This window comes from Eschrichtius robustus, chromosome 8 (assembly GCF_028021215.1).
Source record: "Eschrichtius robustus isolate mEscRob2 chromosome 8, mEscRob2.pri, whole genome shotgun sequence".
Lineage (NCBI taxonomy): Eukaryota > Metazoa > Chordata > Mammalia > Artiodactyla > Eschrichtiidae > Eschrichtius > Eschrichtius robustus.
This window is the reverse complement of record NC_090831.1, coordinates 58,037,946-58,055,297: the sequence shown is the minus strand read 5'-3', so window position 1 is coordinate 58,055,297 and position 17,352 is coordinate 58,037,946. Positions and strand designations below refer to the sequence as shown.

At 34.8% G+C, this 17,352-nt stretch overlaps 1 protein-coding gene across 13 annotated transcripts in view; it reads left to right on the top strand.

Moving 5' to 3' along the window:
• Nucleotides 1-17,352, top strand: part of HDAC9 (histone deacetylase 9) — a 1,001,951-nt gene that overhangs the window by 697,186 nt on the left and 287,413 nt on the right. For all 13 annotated transcript variants that reach the window (XM_068550546.1, XM_068550536.1, XM_068550537.1 and 10 more), the window contains 3 exons: nucleotides 239-372; nucleotides 11,555-11,675; nucleotides 16,510-16,559. In XM_068550546.1, coding sequence (XP_068406647.1) covers nucleotides 239-372; nucleotides 11,555-11,675; nucleotides 16,510-16,559 — 305 coding nt within the window. The remainder of the gene's footprint in view (nucleotides 1-238; nucleotides 373-11,554; nucleotides 11,676-16,509; nucleotides 16,560-17,352) is intronic.

Here is a 17,352-nt window from a genome sequence, read left to right as displayed (position 1 = left end):
GTAAGCTAGGGTCTGAGTACTGATTAATCCATGAGTTGACTTCTTTGCATATATATCCAGATCCATAGAACTAAATAGCTCTATGTGCTTCCTGGGAATTTGTGGATATGTATTATTTCTCTATTTGTAAATTTATTTGGAAAAGAATGCCTTTTTTGGAGTAATCATATTGTCATGTAACTTGTATCATTCCTTTGTATCATTACTCATCTTGTGCTGTGTTTTCTTTGTCCTGAAGGAATTGCCTATGATCCTCTGATGCTGAAACACCAGTGCATTTGTGGCAATTCCACCACCCACCCTGAGCATGCTGGACGCATACAGAGCATCTGGTCACGGCTGCAAGAAACTGGGTTGCTAAATAAATGTGAGGTAATCCTGAATTGGCCACACTCTTTTACTTACTTAAATAAATCATGTAAAGAGGCCAGTATTCAATTGGGTAGGTGTAGAAAAATGTTAACTCTGTAGTACAAACACCATGATTGATGAACCATCGTAGACATTAGTAGCATAGAACTTATAACCTGACACTGGGCTGGGCACACAGTGGGTGCTCAGTCTATGTTGATGGACTGAGCAGCTGCCTGATGTATGTGCTATTACTGCAGCGTTTTTCTGTACACACGGTAGTATTCTAGGTATCATTTATTGAGTTAATTTTCTGAGAAACTCTTCGCAAACTGTTAAGTGCTAAGTAGTTGTTATTTCTTGTTATAAGCGATACTCTGAACTGACGTATATGCCGATTTTGCCTCATGGAAATGAATAGTTTTAAAAGACTAACTGTCTTCTTACGAAGAAAAGTCACTTCTTTTTATTGATGTTTAGATTCATTTCTGTAGATTCTTGGTGAGTCTCATTTTTTATTTAGAAAAATTTGTTTCTTTAGGCTTTCAACAGTTAAAAGTAAAAATGTTATCAGGTCAAAAAGACTCCCATTGTCAAATCTGCAGAATATATAACAACGAGCAGTTGTTTGATTTAGTTGCTGTAAATGTCCAAAGTTGCTTAAGATCCAGTAACAGTCTATATTTGAGTCTAAAACTTTTTTAAAAGAAAAATATCCCCCATGTGTTTTCTTACATTACCTTAACATTTATTGATCAAAAGCACTTTTTCTTGGGTCTATATTCTGTTCCAGATGTGTTCTAGGGACTAGAATTATGGAATTTCACAAGACAAACATGGTCCCTATTCTTAGAGACTGATAATTTAACATGTTGCAGAACATATTTGGTTCTGTTATCCTTCTTTATAGAGCAATGAAGGGAATCTAACTAGTTCTTACCAGTTTGGGAAAAAAGTAAACGGATAATACTGATATTTTGACCATAGTTAAGTCAGAAGGAAACTAATACATTGAAACCATATTAAATTCACTATACTTTGATAAAATAAAGACAATCTTTTGTGACTACTTTTGAGTTAATTGAGTTAACTGATTTTGACAATCGAAAATGTAGTCAATAAAATTCTATTCAAAGCCAATTTACTTTAAAGTGAACCTGTAAAATATTTCAGTTGAAACAGAGGTGCCAAAGCAGACAGACTGTTTCTTAGAGTCAAGTGCACTTGCCACTATTTGATAGCAGGAGTTAATTCAGTCTGATCTTTCTTCTCTGCAAAGTACTAAAAATAACTGACTTTCGAAGATGCAAACTCATTCATTCATTCATTGTGTTCATTTCTAAGGATAAATTATTTTCTTTATTGATTTTCTCTTTTGAAGGTGAACTATCTATCTCATCTTACAGGGGAATTAAACGGTTATTTTCTTTACATCAAAATATAGATAATGTCGATGGGTCATTCAGCAGTTGGGGTTGTGAATGAATACGTCAGAGCAGTGTATACAGACTTAGTTTCAGAAGTTTTATTATGTGTTGATAATAGAATTATCAAATGTTTTTCATATGTAGAGTTCTGCTTTTGATTAAATGTATCCTTTACCTAGAAACCCCAAAGTGAAGGAATTTCAGCTAGATTTATTTCTCTAGTTCTTTGCTCAGTGAAAGTCTATTATTCATATTTTGCCAGTAGCATCCATATTACATGGCAGAAGGCTTTCATATTCTTTGCTAAATTTTAGAGTTATCTTCAAGGTTTCCATGTTTTTGATAATGCAGTTTGGAAGCCAAACCACTCTATTGTCTGCACAATCCTATATGGAGCCGGTAAAGTAAACCATCAAGGAGACTTACTTGTGGTAGACTAGCCTTAATGGATATTTATTCAGGAGAATGTTCCTGTCTCACCTTCGCATCTACTGTAGATGTTTTCTAGCTTGGCTATCTCTCTTTACTTTTGCAAGCTGAGGCATTGCTGTTTACATTTTTTCACTTTCAAGTCTTTGTTATATCCTGAAGCCCTGCCCCAACTGCTCCAAATTAGCAGTGCCTGATCACAGCCTCAAATGCATTGTTAGTTTGTGATATCCCTTAAATCTGTTACCTGAAAGAACACTATTTATGAAAGGAGCAAAGTGCAGAAGTAAATGGAATGTAATATGGTTCACACTGGTCTTAAAATTTAAAAGTCTATTATCCCTTTGTGATCAGTCTTCTTTTTCAGTTCCTGGTACATCACATTATTTTAGTCTTGTATTATTTGAAACCATGAAATTCAGTTTATACAACAGCACTGCTGATGTGACATCAGACCCAGGATGAAATGTTAGAAGAACAGTGGGCACCCCACAGTCGAGTGAGAATGAGTGAGTCTGTTCCAGTCCAGTCAGCAAATATGAGTCTCTCTAGCAAACAGTCACACAATTAACAGATAACGCACTTGAAAGCCCAGATTGGCAGATCGGCTCTTAACGAAGACCAATCACAAAAGTCTGATCCAAAACTTTAAAAATGCAAACAGAACACTCTTTTTCCTAACATAGTTTAAGAGCAGTTCAGCAGGTGTTTGCTTTCCTAAGTGATGGAATTGTTGCCCATATTATTTATTTGCTCCTGTGTTATCGAAACATCTATGACTTATGCTGACCTAATCCAAAACATGCCATAGAATTTCACTGGGACAGGAGGTAAGGAGTCTCAATTCTGCGGGCGTACAGAGAAAAAAAATACTTTCCTCAGCCAATGGAGTAGTCAATGTTGCAATTAAACAATGATCATGATAGAAAAGATGGCAATTTTAAAACATTAAAAGGGCTTCTTTGTTTTTAAACAATAGTCTGATCCACAAATCAAACTTATGTATCGTTTCAATTCATTTATCAATGTAGAAAATTAATCAAAATGGATTCCTTCAAAGGTTATTGTTCAGTGTTAGAGTGACCTTAGTCCTGCCATTAATTATCTGTGTACTTTTGTCAAATCATTTAACCTTAGTGATCTTTGGTTTTCCCATATGTAAGCTGACGGTGTTAAGCAGGATATTTGCTAGGATCTTTCAGCTCTAAGATCATATGAAATTAGATGCCTGAGAAGTTAATTTGGAGCATAACACTTTCTTTGGTTAAGAGTAGACAAAATTTTTAGGATGTTTTCGTAAACATATTGCTTTTAGTTTGTAAGCTATAGTGTAAATTGGCTGTGATTACAGTCCTGATTGGCAGCCAGAGAAAACATTAGTCCTTATTATATTAGATTACAGTGGTTACCTGGGTTAACTTCTTTTGGCATGACGTGGCACTGATTTAAAAAAATTGAAGTAGTTATTAGTCCTCATGCCAACGCCATTTAATTGTTTCCCCTATTGAATCATTCACACTGAGTTTAGTGATTCTGTTGGGAGTAAAAAAGCAAAACCAGCAGCTTTCTTGTCACCGTAAGAAATGGGTCTGGAGGGGTCATTTGGTGTCCTCTTTGGGAATAAGCTCTTGGATTAGGTAGCCAGGTTTCTGAAGTGTGTGTGCCCCTGAAGAAAAAGATGTGCTCTTCTGTGCTTAAAAAATTGCAGAGGTTGACCCATCATCTGTTAGAAATGCACTTGCAGTTGTTTTTCCAGAAGTGCTCATGACTCTCGGCCCCACCAAGCCACCCACAGACATTTGCTTGCTCTCACATTTGTTTTGAGAATAATAACATTTTATAATGCTTTTGTTGGATTACACATTATATGGAATTTGCATTGCCTCTTTGTGACTAATATTGAATAACTTTGTTTCCCTTAATTCATAAGTAAAAACCATAAGCAACATACTGGTGCTGAAATGTTTAACTCCTTTATTCAAGTGCCAACACAAAGTAATTACAAAACAATTCTGGGACACAGAACCAAGCTACTGTTGCCCCTTCTGGGCCTTCTCAGCCATTCCAATGAAAAAAGTGGAGAGCAGGTTTAGTGTAAAATCTTAAGATGCCAAGGAGCTCAGGGATAGGGTCCCCAGCACACTTTCCTGCACACACAAGTGATTTTTAAAATACCTTTTGTAAATCTAAATGAGGAAATATAGTACTCTTTTGAGAAACTCAATTTTGAAGTGTGCAAGTTTTCTGACTTGAAGGTTACAAAGTACTAAATATTGCAAGTTAATGGAAATTCAATTAAACATTTGTTTTATGGACTAATCTAACTAGATGGCAGCACATAACAGCTTACTGTTTTGTTTAGTTTGCAAAAAACTTGTGTGTGTGTGCTTGTGTCTTAGAATCTAACCAGAAAGCAATAAGAAACTCAAACAGGGAATCTTGTGAATTGTCTCTAAAGGATATGGCAGTTATGGAAAGAAGTACAAATGATCTAGATGTGATGAGTAAACCAAGATGTCATTATTCTGAGAGAAATTTGTATAACCCAGTAGAGTGGACCCTGGCAGATAAATAACATTAAAAATACCCGTACAGCCCATAATCAGAATTAAGATGATTTGGAATTTTTTGTTTTGATTTTGATTTCTGCAAAAAAAAAAAAAAAAAAAAAAAGGAAGAATTAATGTGGAAAACAACCAATAAAAGGAAGTAAGACAGGCTGCCCTTCTGAGTCCATTTGGAAAGTGATACAGGATTTTTTTTTTTTAAACAGCAGCATTAAAACTTATTAGCAAAAAAATGACTAGTTATATGGATTTGAACTATCTGAAAGTTGTTGTGCTAAAGTAACAAAATATTTATTGTGACAAATTTGTTTCATACGTGATTATTATAAAAAAAATGCTTCAACCCAAATCAGTAAAATGTTCATTACAATGTTTAAAAAAATAATTGCAACATAGGAGATTCAGTTGCATAAAAATTGTGAAAATTGAGCCAGTTACACTGAGGCATAACATTTTTTTCTTACTTTCTGATGAGCATGATGGTTTGAAATGAGTGGACATAAAACTGGAAAAAAAATACATAGTACATACGCTTTTTACCACCCAGACATTTGTTACTGAATGGACTTGCTGTTTTCTGAAGTACTTTTGAAATTATTCTATGCCCTGAAATATTTGTAAATAAATTGTAATGACTGAATCAAGCAGTATTACATGCAAGTAGATGGCACTTGTCATTTTGAAGATCAGATAAACTTTTTTTTTTTTTACTCTCCAACCTTCTCTCTGCCAACCATTTATTTTAACTATTCCATAGTCCCCAGTGTTGGTTAGTACAGGGTCAGTATCTTGGATTCGCTTATGAGCAGGAAGAATGGACAGCTCCCTCTAACATGTGGTTCTTGACCTAGGTTGCCCATTAAAATCTACTGGGTGGTTGTCAGTTTCTAGATGCCTAGGTTGTAACCAGACAAAGTTAACCAGGAGCTCTGAAGGTATGACCCAGGCATTAATACCTTTTAAACTTCTGCAGCTGATTCCAAGGCTCACCAATGTTAAAAATCAACAGAAACTCAATTTCTTAACATAAGCTTAATGAGGTAGAGACAAAGAGGTGAATGGAGTCAAATATTTGGAGATGGGAGAGTAACAAAAGTAAACATTTACCTGAGAAACAAAGGTGGTATTAACTCAGAAGCTTCATGCACAAATTTAATTTTAAATTGGGAAAAATGTTCTTTATTTTGAAGTTGTCATGGGATAGGAAAATGAGTTCTAAAAAATTCTCTTATTTTTCAAATATAATTAAGCATTTTAAAAAAATGGGCTTCAAGGAAAACCTAGCATCTTTTTGAAAACCTTCATAGTGAGATCTCCTCTCTTGCTTCAACCATGGTAATTTATCATTTCAGTTATGATATTTGCTTGCCCAAGGCAAATCTATAAATCAAAATAAGGCATGTTTTATTGAGTGTTGTGTATAAGGTAATTTCACATAGCCATTTTAGGGCTTACCATTTTCACTTACCATTCTAGGGCTAAAAGTAATTTGGTTAAATCTCCTTATGTTTATAGATGAAGAAACAAAGCTCCAGAAAGTTACCTCATAGCAGGCTATGGGCACGTTAAGGACATGTGACAGTCAGAACCCACAACTCAGGGCTCCTGACTTGCAATTCACTTTCTTTTCATATGACTGACAGAAAGGACCAAGAGCTTGTTGGACTGCCTGCTGGCTTAGTAGCCGCCTTCCTTCTTTCATTCCCCTTTCCTTATAAGAAAGACTCTTGAGGAGAACAGGTTATTAGATGATGAGGGGTCTATGGAAGGAGAGAATGCAGTGCGGGGAGGGTGTAGAAACTATCTTCTTTGTAACATTTAAAGAAGCAGTTGGTTGTAGCGTTTGAAAACTCCAGTTGGTAAGCTTGGGCATGAGCAATGAGACCAGATTTTTTGTGTTTGTTTAAGAGAGGAAAGAGTATCGACAATAATGAATAGGTGTGAACTGATTCGTTAAATATTAAGAATGGGATTTGTAACAGAGGGTAACTTTGACAGTCATAAGTCGTTTATGATTCTTTACTTTAACTCTGTAAGTCTGCAGCCCTGCAGATCTTTGTCGAAAAAAATAAAAACGCATCCCTATATTTAGGGACACTGGATGAAATATTTTCAGAAAATGAGATATTTCAGTGGAAATTCTTGCCTAATATGTCACCACTTTGAAAATGATTAAAGAAAATGGGGTCTCCCCCAGCAGAGGCAGGTACTTTGACTTGTCAAATTTAAGTTGGACATTTTCTCTTAGTTTGGAACTGCCACAAAATAAGCCCTTTCATGTCCTCAATAATACCAAACCAATGCAATCCATCTGTTCTGCTAAATTATTTCTAGTTCCCTAACCAAAGGCACTGCTTTTTCATGCATTTTATCATGATTTTATGCCCTTTATTATATTTTACAAAAGGTTCTGATTCCTCCAGGGCCAATGAGAACTGATTAGGACACTGGCCTCAATCCAGGCTTTGAACAGAGGAGGGGAAGGAATAGAACTATTTCCTTTTTTCCCTGCTCCTTGGCAGAAAAAAATATGAATCTATACCGTGTGTGTGCTCTGTGTGTGGGTAGGCTGCATTTTATCCTGTCACAGTATGACTTTGTAGATCATGTTCAGAACATTCCTTCTATAATCAGGTTGCATTAACAGGCTTTAATTCAGAACGACTACTTCTTTCGGAAAAAACCAGGGTGTGTTGTGATACTCAATGATACGGTCATTTTGAACAACTTTAGTCAAACTTCAAACGTAAATGTATACTGTTTGGGGCTCTGATCTAATAAATAAGATCATATTCCTCGGGTGCTTAGCACAGTGTAGGCGCTCAGGGCACATGAGTTCCTTTCCTGTTTTCAAGAAAGAAACTACTTGAGGGCAGGTCACAGAGAATGGAAATAGAATAATGAATACCTCCTACATGGCAGCGTTCCTTTACTGAGAAATTGGAAGAAGAGCTATAAGCTTTCTTTCTTAGACTTATATTGGCAAGTTACTTAAGACCTATATTTGGATCTCAAGTGAGAAATACCCAGGTGGAGACCCATGCCGTCCTTTATAGGCATTGAGTGTCCAGATATATACTCAGAATTCTCAAAAATTCTTTTGGTCAGAATCATAGATGACTTTAGCTAGGCATCCTGCAGGCTAAATATCTCTGAGAACGGAAATCAGTATCTCCCTAAATTACAGTTATCAGAGCACTTTATCCTATTTTGTGACTCACTGTGCTCTTGACCTTTGGCTCAAAAGCGCATCATGAGAGAAAATTGAAGGAATAAAGGGTACACAGGAAATAGAAAAGATGGGAAGGGATTAAACGGAACTATCTATATTTAAGCATAAACACATAACTTAATAAATTACTGATGATGATACCAGAAAATGAAAACGGTTGGAGACCTCAATTTGAGAGGAAAAGTAGAATGTGACAAATTTAAGACATCTGATAATAGTGAGGCAGAACGAACTACTGGAGATCCTCCGTGTTAAGAAAGAAGGAGAGCTGGTGCTGTTTCAGAATTTTTAGCTTAGACATCCACCGAGTTCCCACAGCAGTGCCTCTTGGAGGTATAAATCTCAGAGCATGCTTTCTCCAGGTCCTTTCTCCAGGTGGAAACATTTTTTCATATTGAACTGGTTTTCACTGCCCTCTTTCTGTAGAAACATGTACACCCTTGTTTGTGGGTCTTGTTCTCCAGCGGCCTTAAACGCAGAAAGTGATTGTTAAGAATTAGTGCTTATATTTAGTGTAAATATTTTTGTAAAGAAACATATTCTATAATAATAAAAAGAGCCATTCTAAAATACTTCCTGGGAATCAAAAAGAAGTGGGGTTGGGGGCGAAGAAATCAAAGGAAATACTTGTATACTTTGTTACATTTTAGTAGTGAGGGGGAGGACTTGGGTCTACTAAAAAGGAATACTCTTAGAATAAGTGAAAGCTAAATAGGCTGGGCCAGATGCTCTATCCTTACTGTTAGTTAACTGATATTACACAAGGGAATGACTGAGATTCAGCAGGTGTTCTCTTAAGATTTATCAGTTCTTGAGCTACTGTCAATAATTGAATCTTGTTAGCAGATTATTTTTCAAATGTGTGATTGAACATTCAGCCTGAATACTAGTGGGATTGTGGGAGAATGAGAAAGGAGTTAGGACAAGCATGGAATGTATGCTATGTAAATATATATGACTAGTTTGTGAAAACATAAAGATATATTTATTACTAATGGTGTTTAATGTTACACCAGAGGCAAAAATTCAGTGTAGAGCTGAAAAATATCTTTATAGAAAAGGAGAAAGGGAAAAAATGATGGAGCTTTATGATAGTAGTCCAAACATGGGTCTGATAGCTACAGAGCTGGCATTGCTTAAGATAAAGATGTTTCACTGTATCAGCGTATAAGATGTTAGTGGCTATGGATTTCATCGACTCATAGAAGTGAGAGCTGGAAGCCCTGTTATTTCATGGTGTTCACTATTCTGCCAGACTAGGACCGGCTGCCACAGTCTGGTTTCCAGCGTGCTGCTCATTCCAACATTAGATGACTCAGACCATGGAGTTACTACTACTTATCTTGGGGGATTTTCCACCAGCTGAAATCTCCCAGTTAAAATGTTTCCCTTTAATAGTGACTTAGAACTTTCTCTTTCTCATTACGTGTCATTCTGTTTCTTTGGTTGTTCTGGTCTTCCATAAATGTCTCCAAATTTAATGTTTACCAGCAAGCCATCTAGGTCAATAACATGTTTGTTTATTGATCAGAGCAGTGGCTGACCAGATGGCCATCATAAATTTGCCCTGGTCTTCAGCATTACCTACCTGGTTTAATTTTAACATTCAACACCTACCTGGGAATAATTTCTCCAAAGCATATTTTTATTTTTCAGGAAACGTAAATGGGGTGTCAAACACAGGGAACTTCAGTGCCATCACAAAGAAATTCCATAAGCATTTGTTTATTCAGCACATAATGGCACAGCGTCAAGACGTTTCTGTTTTACATCACTCCTGTTACCTTCTTCTTACCCCTTGGGTCCCTCACCATTCCTTTCTCACTGTGACATGATGATTTATTTTCAGTGACAAGCACCTCTACCCAGTAAAGCTCTAGGAAGTGTCAGTGTATCGAGGTTCTCCCTGCCTGCCCCCTCAGGGAACCACACAGCAGCAGCCGTATCACCTTAAACCAGGGAGATTGAGCGTGGAATTATCTTGGTCCTGAGAGGTGTCATTGTCACCTTATGTTTCCACGTCAACTGGTAATTCATGGTCAGGAACATGAAAGGACAGGATTCCCTGAACAGATTCTCTCTGAATTTTACTGTAGTTCTCTGGTAATATATTACCTTACAAGTGTCTTGTTGTGATAGATATTTTAGGTAAAATATTAATACGGTTTGGGTAATTTTAGGAAAGCACAGCAATTTTTAAAATAAGGCTAATTAACTTCATACACCAGCACGTTTATTGGGCTCAAAGATGTGCCCCCTGAGAAATGTGACCAGGAAGAACACTTTGTCCATTGACTGACTGAGATTTAATTTATGTACAGTTTTGTCTATGTTGAAGGACCATTCTTTGTTAGCTGAAGTGAAAGTTTCTGCCTAGCATGGGTGTAAAAATATTGACTGAGTCTATAGAGTGTCTCAAACTGTCTCTGATTAAACAGCAGTTATTGTTTTTGCTTAATTTCCATTCTGCCACAGACTAATGCTTATATAAAATACATTAAAAATGAGATACCGCAATAGTGAAATAAAAATTGAAGACATACAAGACTATATTTGATTCAACAGACATAAAAATACTCTGTCAGATTACTATAAAAGTTTCTAAATATTTATTCTCAAGCTTTATGCAGACCTCATCACAGACCATTCATAAACACTTCCTGAACTGTTACCGATCCCAGTGTTACATATTTTGAGTGACATTGGTCTAGATGAACACTGTTGTGAGGTGCACACACATGAAGTGATCAGCATATGGGTAATAATCAAATACATTAAAATGTATTGGTATTTACTTATGTCCTTTAAGAAACAATAAGGTATTTGTTTCAACAAGTTCTTTGGGTGAGTGTAAAGTAAGGGTTGAATTTACTTGTTAGCTAAGCAATAGCTCCTGTTTGTTTTTAAGTTGGTACTTTTACAAAGGAGTTAACTATTAATTATTATTAATTTTTAATTAATTATTATTAACTTATTTGTTTGATGCTTTACATAATTATTTTATTTCATTTGTTCCTCACAGTAATACTATAAGGTAGACGTTATCTTCTTTTTTTTAATAAATTAATTTTTACTGGAGTATAGTTGCTTTACAATGTGTTAGTTTCTACTGTACAGCAAAATGAATCAGCCATTCATATACATATATCCCCTCCCTTTTGGACTTCCTTCCCATTCAGGTCACCACAGTGCATTAAGTAGAGTTCCCTGTGCTACACAGTATGTTCTCATTAGTTATCTATTTTATACATAGTATCAATAGTGTATATGTGTCAATCCCAATCTTTTTTATAGATTTTTTCTTTATGCCAAAGAAGAATATGCTTAATGTCAATTGCCCACTTAGGCATAAGCAATCCATTGCATCTGAACCTTGCATACACTTATTTTTCAAATATTATTATGGTACCTTGTTAATGCAAATCCGTGTCACCCTCCTACATGATGAAACTCCGACCATTATTAATCATCTTAAATGTGACTTGGGGTCTTATTTTCTCCTAAATGTTGTCAGTGAAGTACTGTAGGTTTCTGCTGTTTTCTTTCAGCGAATTCAAGGTCGAAAAGCCAGCCTGGAGGAAATACAGCTTGTTCATTCTGAACATCACTCACTGTTGTATGGCACCAACCCCCTGGATGGACAGAAGCTGGACCCCAGGACACTACTAGGTCTGTATGGGCCTCCATTCTACTGAGAACAGCACATTCCAGCACTATCATTAGTCAGTGCTGCTGTCAGTTCAAAATACTTGGCAAGCAGTGAGACAAAAAATCAGCTTTTCCAACAGCACTTCTCTGTGGAATGAGTCGTTTACAACAGAAGCCAATGTAGATTAAGAAAATCCTACATTAGAAAAAATGACACTGCAAGTTTCATGATGTTTACTTTTATTTGAATAGCATTTGTTCACTGTGTTTTAGCTGACAGGAATAAATGCACTGTGGAGTTGGCTTGCTTACATTTTTAAACTAAAAAAAATAGTTTTCACGTTCTTTATGCAAATTTATTTTCACCTTTCACATTTATTTTGTGTCTTTCAGTTCTTTTTTCTATGACCTTAACAGACAAAGGGCATAATACAACTTATTTTAAGTGAAAACTCCTTACTGCTACACCTAGAACACTGTATTTTATAGTAAGATTGCATTTTAAATCTTAATGTAGTCTATGTAATGCATGTTTTAATTATGGAATTAAATAGCAGTTGACAGAAGTAGAAAACTAATAAACATAATCTGTAAGTTATGATTTTTCAAAACTTTATTATCAGAATTTAAAATCAAATTTATGTTTCACAGTTTTATATAGACTTTATATGAGTGATAGAAACAACAGATTTTGAAGAAAGTTCATGACAAAACCTTATTTTAACTGAAACAATCTATTAATTATGTTTATTCATAATCTTTTACAGTGGAATAACAATACATGACATGGCAATGTATGACAAAAAGATCATGTTTTAAGTTTTTTAGCTAAAAAGGCATTCGAGGACTTTTTCTTGTCCCTTTCTTTCAAATAAACCTATTGTGTCAGTTCCAAATTATTGGACTCTTTCACGCAATTCAGTATTATTTCAAAATGATTTTATATTAACTGGTCCTAAACAATTCAAAAGCAAGTGTATGATATGTAGTAGGCAGGCATCTTGGAAAGCAATTATAAGGGGAAATTAACAGTTACCAATTATAATGCTAAAAATCTGCCCTTTTAAAACAAGTGGCAGGCATCCCTAAATTTATGAAGTAAAGGTATATGGTTGAGTGTGTGTGTGTGTGTACATGCATGCAGGGTAGGGAGAAATTGCCAGAAAGGGGAACACAGAAAAATTACTCAATTTTTAGAAAGCATATTATGAAAATTTGATGATGAAAATCAATTTGTATAGTAGAATTAAAGTTATATATAGACTTCCCTGGTGGCGCAGTGGTTAAGAATCCGCTTGCCAATGCAGGGGACACGGGTTCAAGCCCTGGTCTGGGAAGATCCCACATGCCACGGAGCAACTAAGCCCGTGCGCCACAATTATTGAGCCTGTGCTCTAGAGCCTGTGCTCTGCAACAAGGGAAGCCACCACACTGAGAAGCCCACACACTGCAATGAAGAGTAGCCCCCGCTCACCGCAACTAGAGAAAGCACGCACGCAGCAACAAAGACCCAATGCAGCCAATAAATAAATAAAATAAATTTATTTTAAAAATAATAAAATAAAATAAATATTTAAATTTCTTTAAAAAAAGAATTAAAGTTATATAGTAACATAAAGGACAGTGAGTCAGTCTAAACATGTATAATCTGTGTGTTTTTTTCTTCTTTCTGTTGAAGGAATCCATCTCTGCACATGCAGATCTTTACATAAAGTACTTCTTTTGCTGTGGATACTGTCATAAATGTCCTTATTTTAACATGAATTAATAATCCCACCCAGTTTACCAAAATGATGAAGTAAACCAAACAATAACTTTCGTGGTCTTCTGCGGTCGAAATACTGATGCATTTTAAAGATAGGAAGCTATGTCCATTTTGATTATTGTTAATTTAGTTAAGAGAAAACAAGTAGAAAACCTTCCCTATTTCTTTTCTTTTCTGTATTTTTAAACTAGGTCTCAAACTATTATTCAACCTAAGCATAGGACTAGGTACTTTGGATTTAGTTAGGATAAATTTACACATAGGTGTTTAGATGTTCCAAGACCACCATTATTCCACATTTTAAGAGAAAGGACATATTTGTAAAAGAAATGAAATTTAAACTCTGGCAACTTTGAACTGTTTTACTTATGAAACATGGCAATACCACTTTTTTTAAAATGAAATTTGACACTTTTGAGAAAAACTGATTTTCTCAAAACACACACATCATTTAAAGATTTGATTATTTAGAAATGAATTCTAATACATAATTTAGAACTTGGACAGAGGTCCTTTTCAAATGTGTATGCAATGAAAACACCAAGTACCAATTATTTAATTTTTACAGTTTTAATCCAAATGGCCATTTATCTCATTAGTTTTGAATACTTAATGTAAGATAAAATTCATACAATTGATGATTTTAGAGTTAACTTTAGATGCACATGTGGATTTCCATAGGCACCTCTCAGGGATCAGTGTAACGATGTCAGCCTTGAGTGCAAGCTACAGGAGTAAAGGTAACCAAGGATGTTGCATTGCTAGGTCTTGATATCGAGCACTAAATTCAACTTTGATGATGCTTCTGAACTGTATCAGTTTCTCTCGTGAATCCAGAAACTTGGCCGATTTTCCTCAATTCAGGGTCTCGGTTAAAAATCCCATTCTTTTAAAAGTTTAAGTTTTCATAATTTTTTGTTCTTTGTGAAATTTGAATTCTTGTGGCTTGTTTTTTGTATCTAAAAGGCCAGATTGAAGCTGCCATGTATGAATCTGTAGAAATTCATAGCCATCAAGATATTTTCTCCCTCTTTATCCCTTTCTTTTTCTCCCACACATCCTCTTCTTCATCTGATCCCTCCCAACACAGATGGTGAGGGAGGGTTTGTCAATTGCACACACACAGTAAATTGAAATTTATTCAATTCTATGAATTCTCTGAATTTAATTGATACTACTACTTTTGATAGTTATGTTCTGGAGTTAGGAGGAAGGATTTAAACAAAAGTTCATTATGACCGGACCCATCAGTCTTCGTATGTTGAAAGACATCTATAGCTTATAAAATAATTAGATTTGAAAATGGGCAGCATTTATCTCTTTAAATACTCTAGACCCTGTAAGGTGACACTTTTAAAACATTCTCTTCAGTCATTTCTGGTGAGAGGTTTTCCTTAGCATTAATATTCCTGTCATTCTTACTGCCAGTTTTCGTTATCTTGTGGCTAGCCAGAGCTCAGTCCATGGGTGAGGCAATATAACATTATTAAAAAATAAATTGAGTCAATTCAGTGAAATAAACATTTTTTGCATACTACTAAATTTAAATTATTGATTAATTTGGTTGTTTAATATTATTTAAACGGTACTAAACTAGATTCTCCTCAAGTATTAAATCATTTATTTTCTGTATTTGCTTAGAGTTTAAGAATTTTTTAAATTACTTTAAAAATTACTTCAGTACACTGTAATATTATCTTTAACCTTTTTCACTGACTATGGAATGAAGAGTTCAGACATTAAAATATACATTATTATATATTTTAATTTCACATATGACATGTGAACACATCCTTGCAAAATATTCAGTGATACAGAAATATCTTTGTTATGAGGAACAACTTAAGAAAACTTTTTACCCCTCCCCAAGCTATCCATAAAATTTTTTATGTATCTTTTACTGATGTCAGTATTCCAGTTTTAATATTTTTTCATGATTTGTTTATTTTTTTTGTTGACTTTTCATCTTTTTTCCATGAGGCTCCTTATATATAACGAGATATCTTATTTTTTCATTTGCACTTACATTTTTCTTTATCATTTTCCATCTGTTAGCAATTGCATTTGAAAACTGAACTCATACAATTTATTGTTTTCAAAATAAACCTTCTTCTGTGACAGTAAAATCTATTTAGACTTTTACTGACATGATGTGAATTCCATCACAAACCTGTTTTCAATTTTAATTATTTATTTCATTGATCATCAGTAGAACAAATGAATTAGGATAAGTGAAATGGAGGTTTGTACCTGGTTCTACCACTAATCTCCTGAGTGACCCATATGAGTCACTTCAGAGCTGTTTAACTATGATATAGAAATGCCCACTGCCTTTCCTTTAATTACTTTGCAAGACAAATTTTAGTCTTGAGGTTTAGGAGTAGTAATTTTTTGTTTTCTCTATACATGTAGTAGATAATGTAGAAAATCAAAGTGCAGGTAAACAAAAATGATTAAAACGTCCATAAAATCTCAATTCCAAAAGATAGCCACAAGTAAGATTTTGGCATTTACTTTAAAGATACATTTATATGTATATTATATAGATCCCCAAAAGGTTATCTTTTTTATAGTGATTTGTGACTTATTTGTTTAAAAAATTGTGAATGTTGGAGAGGTTTGTAGTATTCTTGGTCTTAGCTATATCTGAAGCAGAACTTAAAGATAAGTCTGTATACTTGAATAAATGCTTTAATATTTGGAGCATGTAAAAAATGACAGTGTATTTCATAAACTTTGTGGCTCAAAACATTACACTGGAAGGATACACGTAATGAACAGCTGAGTTATTTATGATAAGTTATGAACAAAAAAGGTATTGTGATAAACATCCTGTAGGGCAGTTGAAAAAAATCTTGAGACTCAACTTTCATAGGTATGTGTTTGTTCATGTGGGGTAAAAGACTCTACATGTAATAATATATGCATTAATTTGGTTTGAGTTCTTAACTATCTAAAATTTGATCAGTTTCCTTCTGAGTCAAATGATAAATACCATGTGACATATTATGTGTTAATAAACACCAAAAAATTTTAAAACTATAATTATATTCCAATTTATATATTTTTTCATGTCTTCTTACTGTGTAGGTGACTCTTCTCAAAAGTTTTTTTCTTCATTACCTTGTGGTGGACTTGGGGTAAGTATGAGTTTGTTTACTGCTTTTTAAAAAATTTTTTTTATTGGAGTATAGTTGATTTATAATGTTGTGTTAGTTTCATGTGTACCGTAAAGTAAATCAGTTATACATATATCCACTCTTTTTTAGATTCTTTTCCCATATAGGTCATTACAGAGTACTGAGTAGAGTTCGCTGTGCTATGCAGTAGGTCCTTATTAGTTATCTATTTTATATATTGTAGTGTGTATATGTCAATCCCAGTCACTCAGATTATCCCCCCCCCCTTCTCCCCTGGTAACCATAACTTTGTTTTCTACACCTGTGGCTCTGTTCTGTAAATAAGTTCATTTGTACCATTTTTTTTTAGATTGTACATATAAGCGATATCATATGGTATTTGTCTTTCTCTGTCTGACTTACTTCACTCAGTATGACAATCTCTGGGTCCATCCATGTTGCTGCAAATGACATTATTTCGTTCTTTTTTATGGCTGAGTAATATTCCATTGTATATATGTGCCACATCTTCTTTATCCATTCGTCTGTCGATGGGCATTTAGGGTGCCTCCATGTCCTGGCTATTGTAAATAATGCTGCAGTGAACATTAGGGTGCATGTATCTTTTCGAATTATGGTGTTCTCCAGATATATGCCCAGGGATGGGATTGCTGGATCATATGGTAGTCATATGTTTAGTTTTTTAAGGAACCACTATACTGTTCTCCATAATGGTTGTACCGATTTACATTCCCACCAACAGTGTAGGAGGGTTCCCTTTTCTCCACACCCTCTCCAGCATTTATTGTTTGTA